The 14704-nt window shown below is 49.6% G+C and overlaps 3 protein-coding genes across 3 annotated transcripts; 1 reads left to right on the plus strand and 2 right to left on the minus strand.

Moving 5' to 3' along the window:
* Window positions 1–6007: 6007 nt before the first annotated feature.
* On the minus strand, window positions 6008–7075 carry N0V89_007913 (uncharacterized protein; the record flags this gene model as incomplete). The annotated part of the gene is made up of 1 exon (XM_056216673.1): window positions 6008–7075. One exon carries the CDS (start codon window positions 7073–7075, stop codon window positions 6008–6010), a length of 1068 nt encoding a protein of 355 aa, XP_056070920.1.
* Window positions 7076–8655: 1580 nt separating this feature from the next.
* Window positions 8656–9343, minus strand: N0V89_007914 (uncharacterized protein; the record flags this gene model as incomplete). Its single annotated transcript, XM_056216674.1, has 2 exons — window positions 8656–9305; window positions 9340–9343. 2 exons carry the CDS (start codon window positions 9341–9343, stop codon window positions 8656–8658), a joined length of 654 nt encoding a protein of 217 aa, XP_056070921.1.
* Window positions 9344–10222: 879 nt separating this feature from the next.
* Window positions 10223–11332, plus strand: N0V89_007915 (uncharacterized protein; the record flags this gene model as incomplete). Its single annotated transcript, XM_056216675.1, has 1 exon — window positions 10223–11332. The coding sequence occupies one exon, from the start codon at window positions 10223–10225 to the stop codon at window positions 11330–11332; it is 1110 nt and encodes a 369-aa protein (XP_056070922.1).
* Between the last annotated feature and the right edge of the window lie 3372 nt (window positions 11333–14704).

Here is a 14704-nt window from a genome sequence, read left to right on the forward strand (position 1 = left end):
AACGGCTCCTGTAGGGGGTAGCCGTACAAACGTGAGGCACCTTCGAAAAGGAAGTTCCCTAAAGGGTGGACCTTTTCGCCCACTACGGAATCGAAGCAGTGAGGCTGAGCGCAAAACAAATTATCAGGAGAAGTGGCGATGCAACTGCATCCTGGATCGCAATTTCGCTGCCTGGTGAGCGGGTATATACGAGCACGCACTTGGGTGTTTTCAACATCATGCGGCACACGATCCCTCAATTTCCGTCGTTCCTCATTCACAGAACCTTGCTATCGACTCACGCTAGCCGTACCATAGTCGCCACCGATAGACAGCCACAGATACTGTCAGACTCTGTCAACTTCGCCTCCAATAGACTCACTCCTGAAAGCGCAACATGGATACTACTTCGGCGGTTTCGTCTCTGTACGGTTACGGCGCCTTCCTTTGTTGGCTTTGCACTATATTCTCAGTCGTAATCTCGTGGACCCTTAACCGGCATGTCAAAGGACAAGATACCATCGGAAACGATTTTGTTGCAGCGTTGATGATGCCCTGTATCGCTTTTGTTCAAATTGTCATCGAACTAGACAAGGGGCGGGGAAATGCTGCAGCAACATTACCAAACGCAGAAACCGTACGCGCGGCACGCTGCATCTTACTGTGGTTTTCGGCTTTTGCTCCAGGACTTCTCTTCATCTCGCTGACATCTAGCGGTTGGAGACGGAAAAGCTGTTGCGGAGTTGTCGCCGGTCTTGCGGGTCTGCTTTCGGCGGCCACCTCGAAGCTTGAGAACTCACACGTTGACGATCTACTGATCGTCACTCTTCTCGCTACATTCCTCCTGTTGCAGGTATTCATTGTTGGATTGATGGTTGTAAGCGAATGCTTTGGTCCTCCGGCACGGAGTAGATCTGCTTCATCTTTTGAGTGGCTCTTATTCATCACCGCCACTGGTCTATTGATAGGAACGCTGGTAGCAAACGGCAAGACAACTTCGACGCACGAAGAAACTCCCAACCTTTCGGTATGCGTACCTTCCGCAAAGTACTCACTAGCGGAACTCGATCAGGCTGTAGCTCTCGCAACAGGGATCATGACAGTGGTTTGCAGCGCGTACGAGGCTTGCAAGTCACACAAACTATCCGAGTGGGAGAAATATGAGATATGGAAGTACCAATGTGATGAGCATATTGAGAAAGGATACCTAGATGCAGCAGAGACGACAATGTGGAAGGATGAGCTGTACAGAATCGAATCAAGAGCAGATGAAGTTCTACGGGCCCCAGAATCTACGCCATTTCTGGGTGCCATTCGACGTTATCGTGAAAAGCAGATTCAAGACACCCTTGTTGCCACCGGCTTCGTTTAGTAATCTAGTATTACCAGGCCATTATCCCATGAAGGCTTAAGACTGTTCATACCCTTTGTGAACTTTCGTGCCATCCCTACTATCGTTACCAATTGAACCTACCGACCTTGACGTGGTCTAATTAGTATGTGCATCGTCTTCGCTCGTGCCGAACTCCAGTCCAAACGGGTGAATTAGTCCACTTAGTACCTGTACAAGTTACTCGCTTTACGACGCTTCTTTCTGGCAGGAGCAGGAGGTGGAGGTCCCCAATCGAGCTCTTCCGCCTTCCTCCTCCTTCCATTGCCCTCCCTTGTCGCGCTCTCCAGAACCATCTTTAGTGTCCTAGACCTCTCTATCAAGCTCTCCAGTCTCGCAGCTTCGTCCCCCACACGACTACCTCCCTGCAGCTGAAGCTTGAACGTGATCAACCCCCGCAGCTCAAGCAAAGGCTTCAGCACCGGCTTCGCATACTCGTGATCATCGTACTTCTCCCCGATGAACGTGACGACGAGATGTTTCAACGCGATCATATCGCACAGAATAGTACGCCATGCGGGATCCCAGTAGCGAAGAAGATCGCCGTCATTACGTGCGCGTCTGCAACTGGGCTCTCTGACACGGAAGGGAACTTTTTGGGTCCATGGCGTCTGCCAATCTCTCTCTGCCTCGCGCAATGAGATACTCAACTTGGTAACGGCGGATAATCGCTGCGGTGGAATGCTGCGCGCAAACCAGTTCAACGTCTCTGGATGGGAGAAATCGAATATGGGGCGCGAGTACAGGAGACGGATGCCTTCTTGATACGCGCGTCTGCACGTTTGCAGCAACGCTAGCTCGATGCGAGACACCTTGGTGTCGTTTCGTAGAGTTTCCGGGGTGAGGTATGTGGCGTTTCTAATGGTTGTGCAGCATTGACAGTCCCAGGGATGGGGATGCCATGGCTCCTCGGGACATCTTTTATGGCCGACGCGCTGGACGCGGCTGATTAGGTGCAGGGTTGAATCGGTGCCAAGAACTAAACCAAAGATCTCTTCTCGAAGCTCCAGGGGCAGTCTGCTTAAGAGCATACAGGATTCTTGTGCGTAGGCGACGCGGCGCGACAGGGCCGTGGCCGACTCGCGATAGAGGCGGGCTCGCTGTCGGGTTACATGCGGGCTCGAAACGTCAGACAAACGACGGCCTCGCGTTCGAGGAGGCGTAGGTTGGGTTTTCTTGAAAACTTTGACTTGCTCTTTCTCGGCTTCAAGGCGCCTCTCGCGCTCCCTTAGCAGCCAAACCTCTCGTCCACAAATTCTCATATCGACAACGTCCTGAGTGGATTCAGAGTCACGTATATTTAGAGCAGTTAGGGATGCTGAGGACTCTGAGAGACGACGTTGCGTCTCGGGGGATGCCCTGGGTTGGCTCGACTCCTCTCCTTCCAAATCTTGCTGTTTATAGGGAGGTAGCGTCACGCTGTTGTAAGGATTAGTGACTAGCTGTGTGCGTCTTTGGTCATCGTCTGTAACTTCGCCTAGGGTTTCTTTGGTCCTTGCTACCAACTCAGCCCGTGCTTGTAGAGGGACCGTGGGCGACTCTGGAGGTTCTGAAAGCTCCAGTCGTGCCCTGGACAGCGGTTCAGGCTGGCTGGCTTCCTCTGCTTCTAGGTCCAGGCGTTTGTAGCGGGGCTCCGACCAAACACTCGGATAGGTCCAATGGAGTCCTGAACTATCTGCTATTTGTCTCCGGGGATTTAGTGGGCCTACGCTTCGTCGGGCTGTCTGTTTGGTCCTAGCCATGGACCGGTTCCTGGATGCTGCTGGATCTCTATTACTCTTCTTGCTATAGGACTAGAATATGGCCCTGGAGCAGGGGGACAGATGTAGGTGTTTCTCTGTACTGCCTTAGCTTGGCTGTGCCTGCTGAATCCTTGGGGCGGGCGCAATCGCGATGATGGACGCGAGTTACTTTCGAGGGTTGCAAAGCGGGGTGTAGGTTGCATGGAAGAGCTAGTGTAGAACAAGGCATATATCGTTGCTGACATAAACACCAACAGCCCCCACACCCCTCCGCTGACAGGGTCTCTTCTCGCTGCCTTGCCAAGCAGTGAGGTCACCTCTGACTCACAAAATACTCTTCTTCTAAGTATACTCTGATGTTTATGAAGTGTTGACTCACGGCTTCGCGATGTCTTACTCCGTGTTCTTCTCTTGAAGCTCAACCGGCGAAACGGGATCGAATTGCTCATGTCTAATCTAACTTCATGCTTGGCCGGGGCCCGAGCTATAAGTCAGGCTCTTGCGCGCCTTCGAAAATTTGACCTCTATCCTCATCAGCCTCATCAGTCATTCGTTTTGTCCCACTCGAGCCCAACTCTACTCTTCCATTCCAGCAGTCACTCTTTCCTGTTTTTCTTCGCTTGTTCCCGATTTTTTTCAGCTCGCATGAATAATTCCAAATCATGGTCAAGCAATCTCAGCATTACCTTTTCGCTTCCTAAACTCTCATTTCCGTGTTTTGGTGATTGTTTGAACCTGAACCGTCATCACGCCTTCCCCACGAACATCATTCGTGCTTTTATGCCTTCTTGGCAGGTATCAGCTTCAATACCGTATTCGACTCGGCTATGATATTTGACGTTGATTACTTCAAGACCAGCCCCGCAACGTTGGTTGCGATGTGCGAAAATTGTTCACCCAGAATGGTTTCTACATGTCCAAGGACTTTGCCAGTAGTATTTTTGTTCCATCATGTCATTCATAGACCTCTCGTACACCGACGGCGGGGTGTGCATGTACACGCAACAAATGTATTATCAAATTCCCCACGTCCTCGAGCACAGCAGCTAACCCCTCATGCAAATTTGGAATCCCTTATCCGTCAATACCGTGAATGTTGAGCTAGAAACACGGACTTGACCTTCGATGCTCGAGCTGTTTACGGGATCATCTCCAATAGTAAAAAAGATAGTTTATGTCCCTGGACGGTGTACCATGTCTATGCGGAGAGCACCTATATGGGCCGGGTGGTTACACAACATGCTTCGCCACAATGGCGGGCTCAGCCCACCTTCAGCACCCAAAACATCGAAACGTCCACGTTTGTTGGCTTTCGCTCCCAACGCCCCGTTTCAATATTCATATCTTACAAATTTCCCGGTCTACGACTACGAGATCTGGCTCATCGCAGCATTTGCCGCTGCATAATACCCATAATTTCGGTCTCCGCGAACTATTGCCTTATATCAAAAACAGGGGGTTTTCGCTACAATATGGCGGCGGCTGAGCAAGTATCCTCGATATACGGCCCTGGTGCATTCTTCGCTTGGATATTCACTATATTGTCCACCGTTATCTCGTGGACATTTGACGAAAGCGGCAGGCTACGGGACACGATTGGATTCGACTTCCTTACAGCTATGCTGCTACCTTGTATTGCATGCATCCATACCATCATTAATATTCACACCATGGGAGACGAATCCTTCGATAATGCCAGCCTACCTGCCAGGCAGTCCTTTCTAGCGTGGTTTGTTGCCTTCGGTTTCGGCCTCTTCAGCATTGCAGCCAACAACAGGAGCACGAAACGACAAATATGCAGCGGTTTTGTAGGCATCATTTGTTTCGAAATCTTCTTTTACACTTATCAGAATGAAAAGCCTCTGACACAAGGCGACAAGATGTTGCTCAGGTTCGTACTTTACACGACGATTGTGGCTTCCAGGGTGTTCAGCAACTTTTACGCGAGTTTCAGGGGACAAAACGAGGTCATATGGCAATATCATGTCATGCAATTCGCGTTCTGGCTCTTTCCTTCATTCACATTAGCAGCAACATGGAGCCACAACTCACAACGTAGCTTGGGAGATATCTACACGATCCCCCCTACGGGATTCTCTATTACTGAGCTGGACCAGGCAGTGGCATTGAGTACAGGGGCTGTAACTGTTGTCTACAGCGCGTATCGTGCGTACAAGTCTTGATCCACGCGACGAGGACAAGGAAGATAGGCTATACGGAAAGGCGTCAAGGTCTGCTATTGTGGAAGAAACATGATAGAATGCCTCTTCACAATTAGTAGATAAATAGGCCTGAACTATCCTTAGTTACTGCTTTCCATAGTACCACTCGCTGCTCAAGCCCATGACATGGCTGCCGTGGTACTCATTCAGCAATAGGCCAGATAACATACACTTCTACACATTACGCGAAGCTCCACCAGGCCGTCCCACCGCCGTTGGCGTGGTACGACCGGCCCCAAGTCACCGGCACGAACAGCTCCTCCGCTCGGTTCCCAGACCCAACATGCTCGCATGTGTAGCACTCACCGCCACTCCAGCCCAACTCGCCTACCCCAGCCACGCTCCCAACAACATTTCGATATTAACTGCATGCACGGCGATAGTTCCGCATCCGTTTCGCGTGCGCTTCTACACTGCATCGCTGGTATTGTGGCGTTCTGCATTTGGAGATCCGAAGCGAGGAATCCATGTTGTGTGATGTAGGGCTGTACAAGGGTAGGCAGCGAGATCGGGGCCAGGGGTACGACTTGGGTAAATTCAGATTGTCGATAGGCCACAGCGAGGGATGGTTTAATTTGAGAGGGAACTGGTGGTTGATTGGTACTTGGTAGCATTGTTTTCGGAAAATTGTTGCCAACCACAAAATCGTGTATCGATATTGGCAACACCTTACGTTACTTTCCAACATTCACACCATCACCCAGCCACTCCTCTAGCACGTCATTGAATTCTCTTAGTCCTCTCTTCCTGGTTTCATCTCCTACTACAACTGCCCTCATCACATCTTTCAGGCTGCCTCTCCAGACGCTGATATGGTTCATCGACGCCTCCATATCGACTCTCACATCCTCCGGATCTTCTTTATTACGTTGTTCTCTCTTACCCACATCCAAAGTCGCGGCTTCATTCGCTCGAGCCTCGGAGTCCATATCCCGCGTCAACCCCTCGCACCCACTAGATGAAATTCTGCGCAGCATATCCTCATCCAGCACTACTAGCCTCACGCCCTTATCCTCCCACCCCTTCTCAACCCAGATGAAGCACTGGGTAAAGGTGCGCCGCATTACGGGTGTATAATCATAGCGTACCCGAACAAGGTCTACACAGGGATTGGGCAGGGCCTGTAGTTGCTCCTGCGTCAGCCCAGGGCGCGCCAACAACCGCGGACCGCGCCGCAAAGCGCAGAATCTTGGAAGCAGACTTGAGAGGTGATGCGATAGTGCGACATGCCAGCGGACGAGGTCCTTGAGCAGAGTCGGTGGCTGTGGAGCGGGTCCCTCAGATTCGACCCGTATCGTCGAGCTAAAAAATGGTCCATAGTCTTTCAATATGCCATCGTTGAACACTGTCCTGTCGCGCGTGGGGTACCATTCGCGGTAGATGACATCGAAGAGCGCGGTTTGATCTGCACCTACTTCTGTGACGTAGACGGCGACGTCTCTGTATGCAAAGAAAGGTAGCAGGTGCGCGGGAAGGTCTCGCAGGAGGAAAGGCTGGCCATCGCCGTTATCTTGGCATATGGCTGTTAGGGACAGTTGCCAGTCGTGGACGGGCGAAGATGAGGGTGAAGGAAGAGAGAAATCGTTAGCGCGAAGGCGATGCCCGAGACGAGTTCCATTGGAGTGGAAGTAATAGTGCGTTTCGACGTCAGATGCGAAGGCTTCATCGACAGGCGGTGGAGAAGGAACTGGAGAAGGAGGTGCATGAGCCGAAGCCCATGCTGTGAATGTTGAAGACGTCATCGTACGCTACCTCCGGTAGGCTATTTGGCTTTGCGTTCAAGTCGCATATATGTATGCTAGGCCACAATACGGTTCCAGCCCTCCTGTCGAGTCACAATAAAACATTGACTGTGCCGCTCAGCCGCTGAAACCGGTGAGCTGGGAACCGGACTCTGACGTCGGTGGGGATCCTACCAGAGACCTAAGCCTCAGTCAATAAAGGCGAAGGGAACATCTCTGCTTACCCGGCTGAGATGATGGTGTTGTTCATTACTTCATTTACATCGGATTTGCGCCAGGACGGCGTGATGCTGATTGCTCGGATAAACTCGGCCCACGGTCACGTGTCATTCCAAGGCAGCTACCAATAGTAGGCGAAATCCTGCCTGCAACTTTAATCTCACATCACGGCACAGCAGACCAGCCTGCTAAACCGACCCCACGAAAGTAAGCCGTTTTCACCCCACCAAGACATTCGATTATATACTAGACGTCAATAGCGTGATGGAGACCGGGAGGAATGGTGGGCCATGAGCTATCAAATGTATCAGTAAGACAGCAACATTACCGAGTAAAACATCTGTGTACTTGAGCAAAGCTTTCTAGAATCTTCATTCTGACAGCAACTGAATTCTTTTCAGTCGTAACTGTGTTTAGCAACCTGCAGGGTGTACGCACACACCAGTCCGTCACGCTATGTCGACACACTACTTTTCAGGCAGCTTTCGACCCTTACTCCCTGTGCGGCACAGCAAGGCCCGGAGTTGGCAAACTTGCGGCAGAAATAACCGGAGCAAACTCGCTTTTTGATCAGTAAACCTTGGCTTACCCTTGCTCAAAGTTTCATAAGGAGCATAGATTGTGCTTATTCCGCAGGCCCATTGCATTTGTGAAGAGAGCTGTGCATCTTAATCAGACAGAAATATCTTCTTCTGAACCTTGTTGTCTCGCTTCAGCTCTGAGAATGGGACCTAAAAGTATGGGGTGCCGTTCATGGGCTCCAGCATCGCGTAATTGCATCATCGCGGTTATGTTCAGTTCAATCTGGCAGCGAAGAAAATCCGGCAAGAAAGACTGGGAATGGATCCTCCGATTGGGATTGATTTCGGGAAGCTGAATCACAAGGACGTCACAGCTACTAAGCTAAGATTTTTTTCTCCGGCTCTTCGTCATTGGGATAGGATCACACTGTCTCAGCCGACTTCTCATGGTGCCCGTGAGTGTTACGTGCTTCTAGGCCTTTTCGCCTAGTAGACACATGGTTACTTTTCCTTAATTTGATTTTGAGACAACCTAAGATCAGGCCGTTTGGGCAAGGCATGATACCTGTGGTATTACAATAGTGGGTAGTATGCAGTGGCGAAGTCGTCCAACACAGGCAGCAAAGCCAACTTGAAACGACCTGAACTAGCGTAGGATTGATTGTCGGCGTATATGCTAGGCCGTCATTACTCTACGACGGCAGTCCTGCTCTTGTCATGCTTGGGGTTGTATAGCTATATAGAGCGTACACCGAGACTTCCTAACTGCTCCTTACTGTTGCATTACAATCAATGCGTCCCACGACGTCATCTCTTCACATCGTTTCATTTATCTCACTCTCAGTGCCTGTCCATCATGGGTTTAGGGTCATTGGTAGCCCTGTCTTGTCTCTTCTCCGCGGGATTGGCCCAGTCGGCAAATTTGTCAAGTTCATCAACATCGATTGTTTCTATTCCAGGGGACAGGAGCACTGCAGGTACCCTACCAACATCATTTAATTCCACCATTACGGATGGATCTTCAGGAGTTGCATGGAATTCGTTGAACACCTCTTCAGAAGCTGTTCCACTTCCATCTTCAACTGTCCCGCCTAGTGATGCACCCACTATCACACAGTCAAGCAAGAATGGAAGCCTACCGCTTGATTCCTCAAGCACCTCGGTATCCTCTAGTACGCGAAGTCTGCTGTCCTCTGGCACCCAAAGCCCGGTATCCTCTAGCATCGACAGTTCACTATCCTCTAGTGACAAACACCAGTCAAGTACGAACAGTTCGGTGCCCTCGTTACCGTCGAGTCTCCATATTTCGTCATCCTTAGTACCCTCTAGCACAGACAGTGCGTTATCCGGGTCATCCTCCATCACTACCAGGCCAGGACCTTCAATCACAAGCCCTCCAGGACCCACATCTTCAGAAGATTCATCCCTTCCAATCATCACCTCGTTTGACCCAGCTATCTTGACAGTTTCGTCGATTGATTCAAGTACATCTGAAGATACAGCAATATACACAAGCGACGGAACTCATCCTCCGGGCTTATACCCTTTCGTCCATGGAGGAAAAAAATGCTTCTTCTGTCCGCCTGGCCTTGACCTTGGTGGTTTGGTTTTGTGGGGCATGAGCAAGCCTGGTATCTATCCACCACCGGTGCCCCCACCAGTTCCCAATGTCCCGTGGCCTACAATCACCATAGGTCCCGGAAACCAACCAACGCCGGGGCAGAACCCAGATAATACGGGAACTGAGGGCGCATCATTATCGCAGACGTCTGAGAGCTGTACCACTTATACCGCGTCCTCTTGTGCCGTAACTTGCGCTACAACTTCTGGACAGCGAACCGCATCTTGTGCTACCAAGTGCGAGACGAGTACTGGCTGCAGCGTTACCAACATTGCCTCAACTACGACCAAGTCAGGATCTTGTTCCCCATCGAACTGGGCCTCTCTAGAGAGTGGACCTGGAGATTCAGATGGCAGCGACGGGGGCGACGAGGGGCTCGATCCTTCATATAGTGGCTCAGTACCGGCGTGGGTAACAGCTTCGCCTTCGGTGACAGGAGCTGTGACATCAACAACTGAAAGTGGAGGAACTCCTACACCCACTTCTGCCCAGCACAATTTCTGCGTCCCTTATCAGGATCACAACAAAGGCGAATCTTACTGCACATGCGACGATGGACAGTCTCGCAGTTTTCTGGACAATAGAGCACACTGTCCTACAACATCCCCAGCCTCGGAAGTCATCCCAACGTCAACAGCAGAATCGCCAAAGACTGACAGTAATGGCAACGTCTACAATTCGACCGATATACTTGCAGGCACTATATGGGGCTGTAAGTCGACCAGCACTCGAAATGATTTGGGTCCAAATCCTATAACCATGTGCTTGTCGAGCAGCAGCATTGGAATGGCCTTCACTCCCACACCTGATCCTTCTCAAACTACAGACTCTCCTATCCCAGAACCAACTGGGCAAAATTGTGACGCATGCTCCAACGACCTGGGATCTTCTAGCTGCGCTGCTGACGATGATGAGTGTCTTTTAACAGAATGCGAAGCCAATGAGCAGTGCGAAACCTGTGGTTTTGACTGTTCTTCCATCATCGGCACACTTTTCCGTAGGCGCAATGGTTTTATTGCACGTGCCATCATCAGCGCTCGTCCGAGACAGATGCTCAAGAAGCTATCTCGCCGCAATGTGATAGAACCGACATCACTCGCACGCGTTTCCGATCTCGATCGCATTCGCTCACTTCGCAAGCGCGTTGAGCACAAACCAGCTTGGAAGAAGTTCGCCCCCAAGGGCGTCAAATACTATAAGATGCTTCAGGATAAGCCACTTGAAGATAAGGTAGAGCCAAAGATGTGCGAATTGGACGCTTATTTCGATGTGAGTAAGACCGGCCCGACTGCATTGCGCGCGCGTTCAAAGCAAGCTCTGTTCGAAAAGTTGGGTATCGCTTCCACCCAGTCGTACTACGCCTTCGGGGCTGTTGGCCCTAAAGAGGGAACCTCTATTGCCGACTTCCAGGAAACGATCAGCGCAGAACAGGGTATATTATTCGCCAACGCCAACGATCGAGGTGAGAAGAAAAATGGCAAAGGTGAAGTAATCCAAAAGCCTATTCCTTACCAAATGAGCACTGTTGCTTGGTGGATGTGGAAGCACACCGTCATGCTATCCAAACCCCAAGGGGATCCAAACTCGGAGATGAAAGAGGAAGATTTCGACTTTTCCAACTTCAAGTACTTCTTCCGTGTCAGTATCAAGAACCACGATACACTTGAGATATTGGAAGAGGCCCTGGGGAAATCCACAGCTCCAAAGGAATTCACGCCTGAAGATCAGAGCGAGGATAATGGATTTTGGCCATTGCTAGGCAGCCCTAATGGCAACGGTATCGCGTGGTTTCTTGCTGATCATAAGAAGTCCCTGAAAGGGAAAACAATCGTGAAGCTCACTGCGTGGTTTCGGGAAGATGCGGGCGAGTATCACATGTGGGCTACAATCAACTAAGTTTGGACATCTGCCAGTCGAGATATTCTGGGACTTTTCGCACAGGTCGCTCGTTCCTTTTCAATTTTCCGATGTTTTTGAACGTACGTAGAGGGACACTACCTGTTTTGACTTATTTGTCTTTTTTTGGCTATCGTTAGATGGCTTCTGTACACTCAAAAACATCTATGCTAGATATCATTATAACTCCGCATCCGGGCGCTGAAAAGGCACACTGGCGGACTCTTGAAAGACACAAACAGCCGTCTCGGTTGCTCGCCACGAGTTCGCACGTCTCTATACTACGTTCTGAACGTACCGACGATGCCATTGACTACAACAAGATCGAACACCTCCCGACGCTCGTGATGGGGCTCACGAACAAAAAGCTCTGTTATGCACAGATGATGGACGCATCAATCAAGATGCTGGCGGATAGTCTACCAAAGCTAAATAAAACCAGAGCTGTGGATGAAATCAAGTATCAATAGCAGAGACGCGATCAAGCATACGAACACGCAGGGCTTCAATGTAAGTCGCAAAATGCGCAGGAGCCAAGGAAGTGGGAAACACAAACACGGACATACACACTGAGAGAAACGGCACAATTTATTCATTTTCATTGGCTATATTCAAAATGCTCTCTCTCTCTCTCTTTTATGGTTCTCAATAGCAGATGTCATGCGTGGAGTCGACATCCGGAGCCCAGATGCAGCCGCGACACCCTCGGTCCTGGCAATCGGCATCATTGTCGCAAATCGACCCGAACCCGGGGCAGTAATCAAGACGCGCATTCAGCCCACCGACATCTGCTTCGCGCTTGGCTGACTGCATGGGAATTAGTTGTGATTCACTGCGCTGGTGGGTAGTGCTGGTACTTACCATGTCAGTGGTGGGAAGAGCCAGTGCAGCCGTGATAGTAGCGAGAACAGTGAACAATGAGAGACGCATGGTGATAGGGTTTGCTCTTGGGTGGTAGGAAGACTTGTTGTGTGTGGTGGGTGTTGGGTCGCTGCCAATACAACAGTAGACGAACACGTCTTTTATATGCACGGCCTCATTCGCAAGGCTCCTAGCCAAGGCCTTACGGTTAGTCTTGGTGTTGGTGGTGCAATGTACAATCCTTCTAATTAGGCGAAATGTAATACAGTTCACTAGCCGTGTTGAAAATAGTACTCACTCCTTCCTGCTGCCACTCCCACTCCCCACTCTTACGCCCCCAAACTCCTCAGTAAATGGCGTATTATATGGTTCAGATCGACCTCAGGAGTTGAAATACATTACATCCCCTATAGCCTACGTCTTTGGAATTCTGACCGTTGAAGCAAATTTCCCATAGCCGGGGCGGTAGCTACGATGTATATCTGATCGCCCAAGGCTGGGGGCCGGGCTTGGCTGAGACGGGGGTAAGCTGCAGTTTATGCTGATTAGTTGCTAGCATACGGAATGAAGGATAAGATGTATTTGACGATTTCTAAGGCGGGGAGGGCTAGTGCGGCCGTAATGGTAGCAAGGAGGGTAAAATTTATTGTGGATGTATGGTCGTAGAGTGCGTGGAATGGATAGGATTGGATTAACGGGTATTACAAAAGTCTTGAAACAGTCTTACATACCTGACCTTCCACTTCCATATTATCTAGTGGTCGGCGTTCCTAGCCAAATGCTCACATGCAGCCAGTCAGGCTTCATTTCAACCCCCGGCACTACGTACATATTGTAATATCACAATCCTTATATGCGACTAACACTAAGTAAATACAGTGTCTACCCTTGGCTAGCAAACCTGAATCAGCGAAAGAGATTCCTCAAACAGACCCTGAGTTGATGTGACTTCTTCACACACTGCATGTTGAGGGACTCGAGTAGCCGAAATGGGGAGTAGGCAATCCTTACAAGCGGTAAGTGCACTATTATACGAAGCGAAACAATCGCAATGCCGGGCGCTAGGGGCTCGGTATTTCTTGGCACCGTGGAAGGATTGAGGGGTAGTTGTACTCGTACGGTACGTTGAGACAGTACCCTTTCGGGGTTTTCAAAGTCCGAAGCTTATGGCCCTTAGAGGCAATTTAGTTGCGCTGTACATATTGAGACAGTACCTACCCTTTCGGAGGTTTTAAAGTCCGAAAAGCTTTGCCTCGAAAGCAATTTAGTTGCACTGTTCTCTGCACGTGTATGTATTGAGTCGGGACCTTACATGTCGCATTCGAACAGTTCTATGTAGCCGGTGTGGCTCGTCCGAGCTGGCTTCGATATGTTTGCCTGTCCTCAAAAGTAACCGTCATGTACGCGATCCCATGAATGCGGCAGCCCTACCAAAAGGTTATAGTCGAGGGCAAAAGTTTCTCCAGTCTTATTTCCTGGCTCTACAACAATTCTTGGTCAATCGAATTGGCTTTCTTTGATATATTTACTCAACTATTAACTGACACTTGTTAAAAGTGGGTTAAGCTAGGAGACCAAACCATAAAAACAGACGTACTAGAGTGATCTATCCCATTGAAGGGTGTAATTGACTTGAGAATCCAATAAAATCGATATTAATTGGACCAGAGCCATGAAGATGGGGCAGGAAACACTTGCAAAGCACCAACAAGCACCGTATCTGCAATGGTGACATCTTGAGTATAACTTACATCGATATCATGCCACGAAGCAAATACCTTCGTTGTTATAGAGACTAGAAGCAATCATGCACAAACCGCTACATCTTGAATTCCTCCATCCACCCAACCCAGTCAAGCTTATTCCACGGCAGTCCAGATCAGAATCACCAAAAGAGTGGTGGTCGTAATTAGAACCTTTGTAGTCCGCCTGCACATAGTAATGCCACCAATTTTCGAGATACCGCTCTTTTAGATCATGAACGCAGATGACGATAGGCGCGGGTTTCTGCACCTTAGCCGCGTAGTAATATTTATCTTGTTACGCAAAAGTTCTACGGCAAACTTTCTTACTAATTTTTAATAAATTTCTTACCAAATAACTTAATCTAGTTATTATAGAAGGTAAAAAGGGTACTGAGCTATTAAAATAAGCGCTCAAATGGGACAAGATAATAACAAGATAGATTGATAAATTATGCTAATTCGTCAAAACTTTGAACGTATAGGTTAGAGCTATGGGTAGGTGGCGGAAGAACCTTTGCAAGGCAATAATAACCCCCAAGACTATACCAATATACCAAAGGTCCACACGCTTGTCTCGTGGATTCATACACCTGCAGCTGGTCGACCTATTGCTGAATTGATGAACGATACGCAATGTTAGGAATGCCAACACCATTGCGCCTAATAGGAGATGCTATCACGGTAGAATTATGCCGCAACAAGACTTTGCGGCACAGTATTGCGGAAGGACACCTCACAGCGTTCCGACACCGACAGTAGCCGCATT

Source organism: Didymosphaeria variabile, assembly GCF_027946475.1.
Source record: "Didymosphaeria variabile strain IMI 356815 chromosome Unknown scaffold_5, whole genome shotgun sequence".
Lineage (NCBI taxonomy): Eukaryota > Fungi > Ascomycota > Dothideomycetes > Pleosporales > Didymosphaeriaceae > Didymosphaeria > Didymosphaeria variabile.